The sequence below is a fragment of the Leptonotus elevatus genome, chromosome 2, assembly GCF_054856555.1.
Source record: "Leptonotus elevatus isolate MCC_2025b chromosome 2, RoL_Lele_1.0, whole genome shotgun sequence".
Taxonomy (NCBI): Eukaryota; Metazoa; Chordata; class Actinopteri; order Syngnathiformes; family Syngnathidae; genus Leptonotus; species Leptonotus elevatus.
Genome location: NC_141240.1, coordinates 21,915,168 through 21,925,742, shown reverse-complemented (window position 1 = coordinate 21,925,742; position 10,575 = coordinate 21,915,168). Strand labels below are relative to the sequence as shown.

The 10,575-nt window shown below is 44.1% G+C and overlaps 1 protein-coding gene across 1 annotated transcript; it reads left to right on the top strand.

Annotated features, from left to right (window-relative positions):
• The first annotated feature begins 815 nt into the window (after positions 1 to 815).
• On the top strand, positions 816 to 5,733 carry rbm15 (RNA binding motif protein 15). Its single transcript, XM_086068024.1, has one exon. The coding sequence runs from the start codon at positions 950 to 952 to the stop codon at positions 3,491 to 3,493; it is 2,544 nt and encodes an 847-aa protein (XP_085924150.1). The 5' UTR covers positions 816 to 949; the 3' UTR covers positions 3,494 to 5,733.
• The last annotated feature ends 4,842 nt before the right edge of the window (positions 5,734 to 10,575 follow it).

Sequence of the window (10,575 nt, the reverse complement as noted above, 5' to 3'; positions counted from 1 at the left end):
ATGTACCCTTGTGGAGAGTTTAATGTACTGTCTATATAGAAAGGAAAGGGATAGTTTAAATTGATTTAATAGCTACAACCGATTTTACAATTCTGCTATTGGTCTATAAATCACTGAATGGCTTGGGTCCCAATTGAATATAAACACAGTATGGATCTTAGGTCTACAGACTCGGGTTAATTAGTGAAGGTTTCAAAGCAAACATTTTGGAGCGGCATTTCGCTGTTTTGCTGCACGCAAATGGAATAAGATGCCAACAGAGTGAAGTCAGCCCCAAATGTTTAAAAAAAAAAAAGTTTAACTGTCCATACCTTTGAGTAAAGTATTTTAAGTATTTTAAATTAATTTCACTCTATAGTATTTTAGTAATTTTAGAAAGCTTTTTTTTTTATTTTTAATTTCCTCTCCTTTTAAATTATTATTTTTTTAAATCATTTGTTTACACGCATGGTCTCCATGTACGTTCACTTAGTAGTTTTAGTAAGCTACTTTTGTTCTCTTTGCTCTGCCTTTGCTTTAGTTGTATTGTTTGTAAATGTTTTTCGGTGTTGTGCTTTTGGTTGGGTTGGGAAAAGAAAGAAAGAACAGCTAGGCATCTTTACAATTCTACAATCTCACATCAAAAACACAAATGATTTGAGACTTCTTCACACAACGTCTGATAGTCTTCATTCAAGTCCCTAGGAATAAATAAGACGCTTATTATAATTTTTGCTTCTGCTAGGTTTTTGATTGACGTCCGCGTTGACGTCTTCCGCCCACTTTTCCAACCAATCGAGTGGCGCGGGGCGGGATAGGAATCAACTCTTGACAAAATGGCGACCGTTGTTGTTTTGCCGCAGGGTCAGTGAATAACACGAATTTCTTTTGCCCAAATTCTGCGGTCGCGCGCAGAATTGCCGCAACCAAAAGCCTCAGGCGACTCAGGGTCGGCTCCGCGTGGACCGAAATGAAAGGTAAAGAGCGGTCGCCGCTAAAAAAACGCTCCCGGGCCTTGGACGACATTCGCGATCGGGGAGGATGCCACCCGAGCAGCAAGAAAATGGGCGCGCTGTCTCTGTCCGGCGGGAGCAATAATAATGGCAACAGTTCTGGCAAAAGTGACGGCGGCTCGACGAGGAGGAGCCTGCTCGGCGACAAACGGGAGCGGGACTTCGACGGTCACGGTCGGCTGGGTAACAACCACAGCTGTCAGCCCGGCTCCGTGAGCAAGAACCACAGCAGCCTGAGCCTCTCGTTGGATTTGGCCGCTGCGAGGAGCACATCCCGCGGGGACCAACGGCTGCCTGCTCTCGGCGCCGAGGGGGAGTACAAAACCCTGAAAATCAGCGACCTGGGCAGCCAGCTGAGCGACGAGGACGTCGAGGACGGGCTTTTTCACGAATTTAAAAAATTCGGTGACGTGAGCGTCAAGCTGAGCCGCAGCAACGACGAGCGGATCGCCTTCGTCAACTTTAGGAAGCCGGAGGACGCCCGGGCGGCCAAGCACGCCAGGGGCCGGCTGGTGCTTTATGACAGGCCGTTGAAGATAGAGGCTGTGTACATTAACCGCAGGAAGAGCCGCTCGCCGGTCGAGAGAGACCTCTATGGCGCTGCACCGAGCCACAGACACTTGCAGAGGCCCCTCTCGCCCACCGGCCTGGGATACAGAGACTACCGCCTGCAGCAGCTGGCCTTGGGTCGGCTGCCCCCTCCACCGCCACCACCTCTGCCCCGAGAGCTGGAGCGCGACCGGGAGTTCGCCCTGTTTGAGACCCGGGCCCGCCCGGCTTTTATCACCGAGCGGGCCACCTTCCGCGAGGAGGATTTTATATCGCCCGAGGAAGACCAAAGAGCCAATCGCACCTTATTTCTGGGCAACCTCGACACAGACATCACCGAGGCTGCCCTGAGGAGATCCTTTGACAGGTTCGGCGTCATCACGGAGGTAGACATCAAGCGGCCCACACGGGGCCAGACCAGCACGTATGGCTTTTTGAAATTTGAAAACTTGGACATGGCTCACCGTGCTAAGCTCAGCATGTCTGGGAAAATAGTGGGCTGCAACCCCATCAAGATAGGCTACGGAAAAGCCACGCCCACCACACGTCTGTGGGTGGGAGGCCTTGGACACTGGGTGCCCTTGGCTGCCCTCGCCAGAGAATTTGATCGCTTTGGCACCATCAGGACTATAGACTACAGGAAGGGGGACACCTGGGCCTACATTCAGTACGAAAGTCTGGACGCTGCGCAAGCGGCTTGTACACACATGCGGGGCTTCCCCCTGGGGGGGCCCGAGAGGAGACTCAGAGTAGACTTCGCTGACACGGAACATCGTTATCAGCAGCAGTTTTTGCAACCTCTCCCGATCGCCCCCTTTGACATGGTGGCCGAGTCGTTTGTCCACCGCGCGGCACCGGAGCCTCTGAGGGTCCGAGAACGGACTCCCCCGCCGCTTCATTTCAGGGACAGGGAGCTCTTCCCTGGCGCCGAGTGGCCCAATCCTCAGACTCTCCGAGAGCGGGTGCGGTCCTCCCCTTTCGAGCCCCTCGAACACTTGGAACGCGAGCGGCGGGCACGTGAGCCCTGGTCCCTGGAGCGGGAGCTGCAGGGGCGAGAACTGCACGGGCGAGAGCCTGCGCGCAAGCGGCGCCTCATGGAGGACGGGCGCCACCTCGAACTCTCGCCCGACAGCTCTGACAGGACAGTACGGCGTCGGCGCCCGTCTCCGGACGGCAGCCCGGGAGGCAGCAGCAGAGACGGGGGGCGATTCAGCGATTCGGAGCGCCCCCTGCGGGGTGACAGACCCTCCCCCATACGAGAGCGCCACGGCAGCCTGGAACGGGGCGGGGCGGAGCGAAGATTGAAGTGCCTGTCGGGCAGCAACATTTCACTGGCTGGAGAGCGTAAACGTAAAGCCGGCGACGGCGGCAAAGGGCCGGCAAAGAGAGAACGCTCCGATTGTTCCTCCAGAAGCGCACCGCCATCCAAATCGGACGTCTCCAAGCTGACTCTGGCCTGGCAGGGAATGCTCCTGCTGAAGAATAGCAACTTCCCGGCCAACATGCACCTGCTGCAGGGCGACCACGGCGTCGCCAGCGAGCTGCTCGCCGACGGGACCACCGGCAAGCAGGTCTGCGAGCTTAAGATCACCCAACGTCTCCGCCTGGACCAGCCCAAGCTCGACGAGGTCTCCCGGCGCATCAAGGCGGCCGGCCCTGGGGGCTATGCCGTCCTCCTGGCGGTTCCTGGCGCCGCCGAGGACTCGTCGTCCGACCCGGCCGTCTCCACCCAGCGGCCGCTCCGCAACCTGGTGTCCTACCTCAACCAAAAGCAGGCGGCGGGCGTCATCGGCCTGCCAGTGGGCGGGAGCCGAGATAAAGACACCACGGGGGTCCTCCATGCTTTCCCTCCCTGTGATTTCTCCCAGCAGTTCCTGGATTCCTCTGCCAAAGCGCTGGCCAAAAGCGAAGAGGACTATTTGGTCATGATTGTGGTGCGAGGTGCATCTTAAAACAAACAGCTAATGAGTCAGAGAGTGTAAAAAAAAAAAAACTGCTGTATTTCAGTACTCCATTGCATGCCGTGTGTTTTGCATTCCGGGCTACACTAGTATGGTTCTTGGATGTTGTATGTTGCCATGTTAGCCACTAAAACCACAAGCGGCTCTTTTCCACCGCTGTAAACAAAAAGGGCGTGTGATTTTTTTTTTTTTTTTTTAATTCGTTGAGGTTGTATGACCGCACAAAATCGTAAATGACAATTGGGAAAACTTGAAAACAATGCATTACATGTTTCAGAGAAGAACCAAATTGGAGCCATACAGGAAGTGGACACAATAACATCTCTAAAACAAGTGTAGCAAACTGTTAAAAATGTTAAGTGGACACATTGTCAAGTGATCCTGGCCTGCATATGTTGTTATTGTGTCTACTGTTCCACACAAATGGGACAGTGTCAGTTTATTCCCTGTATGAAGGATGGATGAGTGCAAAAGTATGCCCATACTCTTCTTTTTACGTTTTGTGAAAAAAGAAACAAATTCGGTACAATAATTCAACAGACATTCATGTCATTTTGCTTCTCCCCACAGTGCCATTTTTATTTTATTTTTTAAACCAAGGAGCATTGAATTGTGAGGATGGCATGTGGCGCACTGGGGCGGAGTTGTGACATGTTTGACTTTCTGGTACTTTTGGGTCAACTTATTTCATGTTCAAGAATTGACAAACATTCTCTTGTGTGCAATCTCAATGTTAGACCGCAGCCAGGCCAGAAGGCCACAAGCATCACAAACTCAAAAGTCTGCTTTTACCAAGATGCTAATGATGACTGAAGTTTAATCTTCATTTGTAAGCAAGTGGGATTGTGCTGTAGACTTAACACTAACCTACGTTAATGCAATAGTCAAATACAGTAATTACAGCTTAATGGCCTATTTGTATGCCGCTGCACATTTTATTTTGTAAACTCCACACGCCCTACATTATGTATCGTAATTCAAGTATTTTGAATAACAGAAAAATAGTGGAACTATAAACTACTATTTCATTTATTGTTACAGCTCTTGAAAAGTGAATGCATTTGAAGTTTAACTTCAATCTGTCTTCCTTAATCCTCCTGGTACATAAAGTTTCTCAGGAACAGCAATAGTAAGTCGGAAATGAAAAATAAACTCAATCAGTATTGTTTATATCACATGACTTACTCTGACTCATGACTAATATTTAAAAAGAGGAATTCACTTTTTTGTTTTTTCCCCAAGGTAAAAAATTGTTAAAATGGGTCAAATTGACCCTTGAGGTAACAGGAGGATTAAACCTGCAGAAAGTTTGAATACCTCTCCCACAGCAAAGTGCTTATTATCATCATTGTTATTATTGTCTTGGTAAAGGCAGACGAGCTCTCATAAGAGTGAGTTGTCATATTTGTGACAAATACTAACTTGTTTTTACTCCATGCTTTAGTTTGTTATTGTTGTTTTGTTTCATATAATTGGTTGAGAGCCGTCTTTGAGGCAGGAAAAAAGAACAGTACAAGTAGAAAAAAAAAGTTTTGTGTTGACATTTTGACTGAAACCACAAAAGGGTCCTTAAATCATTCAGTAAGTAGGGCCGTATTGTTTTGTTTCATCATTTCAACATTTCAATTGACACTTTTAGAAATCCATAACATGACACTGAGGCCTACATACTGAACTGGTTTGTGCAGCAGATATAAAAAGTCTACACACCCCTGTTCAAATTCTGGGCTTTTATCTTACTTAAATTAAATTTTAAAAAAAAGACAAAAATTTATATTTTCAAAACTTTTGCACTGTTACCATTACCTTTAGCCTATACAACAAAAATAAAAAAATATATATATGTTTTTAAAAAATCAATAAATTCACTTGTGTTGTACAATTGGTTACATTAATGGAAGCGAAAGTTTTGTAAAGATCTCACATTTTTACATCACACCCCATTGGCATTTCCACAGGGGTGTGTAGACTTTTTAAACCCACTGAATGTGTGGAATCATCACTGCTCTGAATTGTGTTTACGCACGAGGACTCCACACTCGACGAGCACGACGTGTTAAAGTTGTGTAGCGCCCCCCCCCAGCCTCCCACAGCTCTGCGCCGTGTGCTGACTTCCTGTGTACCGTTTGTACGCGCCCATGTCGCGGGGGGAGGGGAGTGGGGGGAAGAAGGAGAGCAAGCTGTTGACGTACCGACAAAAAAGTGCATCAATAAATTGTTCATTTGAAGGAGAGAGCTTCCAAGTTTCTTGGATGGAAGTGAATTGAGGAAAACCAGGAAATGATTGTGTTTCCCAGGAAGTTGAAGTGAAATATTCAGAGAGAAAGAGAGAGAGAGAAAAAGAAGACCACTGTTGTTTTGCATAAGGTTTGCAAAACGTAAATTACTTCATGTGAGCACGGAGGAGCCGCAAAGCCGCCGGGCAGGAGTCCACTGCAAGCGCTCCTCTCTGGTGGCGCCTGTCAAGTTACCATGGCGACCCCCCACCAGGCTTGGCCGTGTCAGGGGTGCTTTGCATGATTTTGCTTGGGGAGGAGGATGTTCCACCGTGGAAATATTGTTTCCAACAACAAGTTCCATTCTCCACGTCTTCATCATCTGCTGTTTTTTTTTTTTTCTTCCTTTCTGACGCCACCGGAAGGAATCCACAGTCACAGAGGAGCCCTCCACATAATCCTCCCCACCTTCACTCCATCCATCTTAGCCATATTAGCGTGTAAAGAAGATGGGAGTCAAGATGGAGCCCATCTGGAGGAGCTTAACGCCGTCCGTCCCCCCACTTGGCATCCTGGGTGAGTCTGAAGGAAGGAGGACAACAACGTTGCCCTGCTAGCTTTGTATCACTAGCTCAGGCGGCACTGGTAAGTAATGAAGTGGAGTGGTTGTCATGGTAACGCATCCCGCCACACGTGCACAATCTCAGTGGGGCCTTAAAATGATAACCACGCTCACGCCTTTAATTGATGGCCCTTCTCATGACTCGGATTCAAAATGGTCATCTTCACACGTATTCTGAGAACAGTGTTGCACAACCTTCATTGAGACAAAGCAGTCAATAATCAGCTTTATTTGTTGACTTGAGGTCCAGGCATAGACAAGCAAACTATCCTTTGTATCTAAGCAACAATATATAAACATTCAGACCAAATAATCACACAATATTTACATAAAAAAAAAAAAAAGACGTACAGCAGATCAATTTGTGCATTACATTGATACAACCTGCAAAGTCTTTCACACTTTAAATAGAGAATTGTTGAATCAAGCAAGTTAAGATTACAAACTGAATCTTTGAACAACTTTTTAAAAAATTGCTTCACTTGAAAACACACGATTGAGTTAAGTTAGTCCAAAGTGAATATATTAAGTTTAATTCAGTATGAGTTCATTTACCTGAATTGACTTAATCCAAAGTGACTCCAATCCAAAGTGTTAAATTTAATGAACTCATAATTCATTAAATGTAATATATTAACTTTGGACTAACTTAATTCAATTGTGTGTTACCAATTGAAACATATTTTTTTTAAGTTGGTTAACAATTCATCTTGTAATCTTTAATTGATTCAAAAATGTTCTTTTTAGAGTGCACATACACACATTGCACTTGCAGTTGACCATCTAGTAATCATAACCTCAGAACATCATTACAGGCTACTTCAATTGTCTGTAGGCTAATTTGGCCACAAATGTGCCATAGATTGAGTGAAATGTGCACAATGACCGCTTTACATCATCTCTACGTGCATTCAATTTGCTTTATCCGTACTGTATTTTTTTAAATTTTGTAATTAATTTATTTCAGATGGAGGATAACATACACCCTAAAAAGAGAATGAAAAATATGGTTTTCCAATCAATACTAAATTCAAAGTTGGCCTGAAAAAGAGATGGAAGAAGAGAATTGATTTAGTCCGACCCCCATTGCCAATAATAGTAAGCTTAGAAAACGTATTGAACTACTTCCTCATACATGTAATATACTTGACCTTAGTGCATGCAGTCGTAACGTTTGAAAAATCTCACTTCACAACACCAACAAAAAGTATATAAACCATACTGGAATAATGATCTCAGGTCAATTCATTTCATGGAGAAGTCAACCCAAAAATCTTCTTTACGATATGTTCTATACTCCCCCCCCCCCCCCCACTAGTGTAAATATGATTTTCTGATTAATATTGCGTTTGTGGAACATGAACTAACCAGCAAAAAAAACAAAACGTTTGTCCCAAGTCAGGGGGCGGCCATTTTGCCACTTGCTGACATGACATCACAGTTGCTCGGGTAACAACCAATCACGGCTCACCTGTTTTCTGAGTTTGGTCATGTGACGTTTGCAGGCTGAGCCGTGATTGGTCGTTACATGAGCCTTGAGCAACTGTGATGTCATTTTCAGTCAACAGCAAGTGGCAAAATGGCCGCGCCCTGAGATGGATAAAGACGGCTGGATTTTGCTGCTTAACTCCAAACCCACAAACTCAATATTAATTAGAATACCGTGTTTAGACTAGTGTGGCCGCATATAATTTATTATTGTAAAGAAAATGTTGGGGTTGACTTCCCCAAAAATTTGAAATGGCAGCCTATTTTGTTTAGCACATAGCTATTCTGTTCATGAATGGCAACAAATTGATGCACAGGTTAATTGTACCTTCGTCTGCCTTGATATAGATTCTTGGCTCATTTTTTTGCTGTTGTGCTCCTCGGCCCTGCAGGGTGCACACCCTCAGTGTGAATAGAACCTAAAATAATGGCATCGTCACAATCTCCACGCGCCACTTGAAAAGAAACAAGCAAAGCAATTGGAGTCAGAGCGAGCCTGACAGATTTCCATACAACCGTTGCTAATTAAGAAAGAGCAAGGCAGTTCAGGTTATCTATGTTTAGTGTCTGACCCACTGACATCAGGTCAACGGCAGGGGTTGGCAAGCTTATTAAGTTGTGGAGTCTCAAAAGATATGTTTTAAATCCAAACTACAAGTTGTCCCCTTCAAAGTAATCCCCATGAAGTCTTAACGCACTTTCCCAGCATTCTCTGCCACACATTCATACATGAGTGATCCTACGCCGCACCATCGTCACGGCCATCTTGATTTCGTCCACGTCATCTAAACGTGTTCATGAGCCCCTTGAACTTGGGGGGGTCATACTGTCAGATGCTCGGGGCATTGTGAACAGCCATGACTTGTTCTGCCACAAGACTCGGCTCTTGTGAATGAAGCAATCACAAAATGACTTTGTAGATGTGCTGGTTGATCGTCTGGTCCACATGGAAGGGGAAAACGTATAGTTTTGGGTTTGAAATGCGTCTTTAGTGAGTCCTGGAACTTTTCTGACACAACTCATATTTAAGCTTTTTTTAATTTATCCTCGTCTACAAATTAGCTTTATTGCCCAATCCTGATGTACAAACAAGACTGCTGATTTGAATACAAATCGTTATCGTCTCATCTCGGCAATTCCAGTCTCATATTAGAACGCAACTTTATTTCTACAACTACCACAGCTGTAGCTAAAGTTATGTATATAAAAGACAATCAATGATAATACAATCACAAATAACTGCATAAATTATTACTTTACTTTATAAAATATTTACGAGTTCTCTAAACATTGAAATGGCACAATACTTGGTGATATTGTGAACAAAGTATTTGTAAAAATGGACACAGTGAGGTGTAGAAATCATTTTACAAAGTAAATAAAGCTGGCATATCAATAACAATATCCATATTTAATGCTGCTGTATCATCCGAGAAAACTGTAAAGTACATCACAATTTCATTGTATCACCATGTAGATGCAGTTTTGAAACATACTGTAGCTGCCCAATGTCCAAAGACCAAAGTGGTAAAAGTACTTACACTCTACTTACGTAAAAGTCCAGATACTTGTCATAAAATAGATTTTTTTTAAAGAGTTTTTGCTGCCAATTAGATACACAATACCCACTTTCAGAATTCAGCACAATGGAAAAATACTGTACCTCTATCTTCTCTGGACATGCTAACAAAACTAGCTTTGCCAACGCTGTGAACTGAGTATCATATATATACACACCTTTATTTATTTTTCTAGATGAAATGGAGAATTTTGTGTCTGTGTTTTTTTTTTTTTTACTTACGTAGCTATTAGATGACACATTAGCCAGTTAGCTATTATCGTGCTTGTTGCCGTAGTAAAGAGCAGAAAGAACAGATATCTGTTTTCAAGTGTATGAGGTAAAAAAAAATAGTAAATCAATACAGTATTTGTAAATAGGCCTATTGCTTCTCACTATGGCGATACAGTTTTGTTACACAAGCGTCAAATATGGATACAGTCAGTCCATTGTCCAATTCCATAACTGTGTTGTAGTTATTGATTATCACAACAATCTTGAAATCATTCTCTGTTATCCTCGGGCAAAATCAAATGTGTTTTCTAACTTCCGTGTCCCATCAATCAAAGGTGAGCGGAGTGTTTTTTCAGCCCACAAGACTTAACATACAATATGATAAGATACAACATTTTTGTGTGTGTTTCCTTTGCTAGGATCCCATGAGAGAAGGCAGCTTCGTCCACAGGCCACTAAACGCACCAAACGTTACTTGTCTGCTGTAAGTAACTTCTTTTGTTTTACTCATGTTAAAGGAGAGAACCTGAAGGTAAGTTTTTTTTTTCTTTATTGTGTGTACAAGATCACACATTCACATGTGCTTCCGGGTAGCAAAAACTGACTACACCGCTAGTATTGAAATGATTGAGAAAATTGGGGTTTCAGCCTTCGTATCTACTGCCTGAGTTTGAATTTGTGACGTGTCAGTCAAAAAGATGAGGTCAGGGACAAGATGGCGGTCGGAAGTACGTTGATTCAAATGTCAAAAATAGACTTGGTGGAAACCCTGACTTAATTAACATGATTAGTGATAGATTAACTATTATTATTTGTTTATTTTGTTACACAGATTAATGGCTCAACACACTCTTATGATGAAGAAATGGATAGTGTGAGCTGTCGTGCTAATGCTAACCCAGCAAGCTAGCCTTTGTTTTGATAAATGACTCAAAGACAACCCAACCAAACGTTT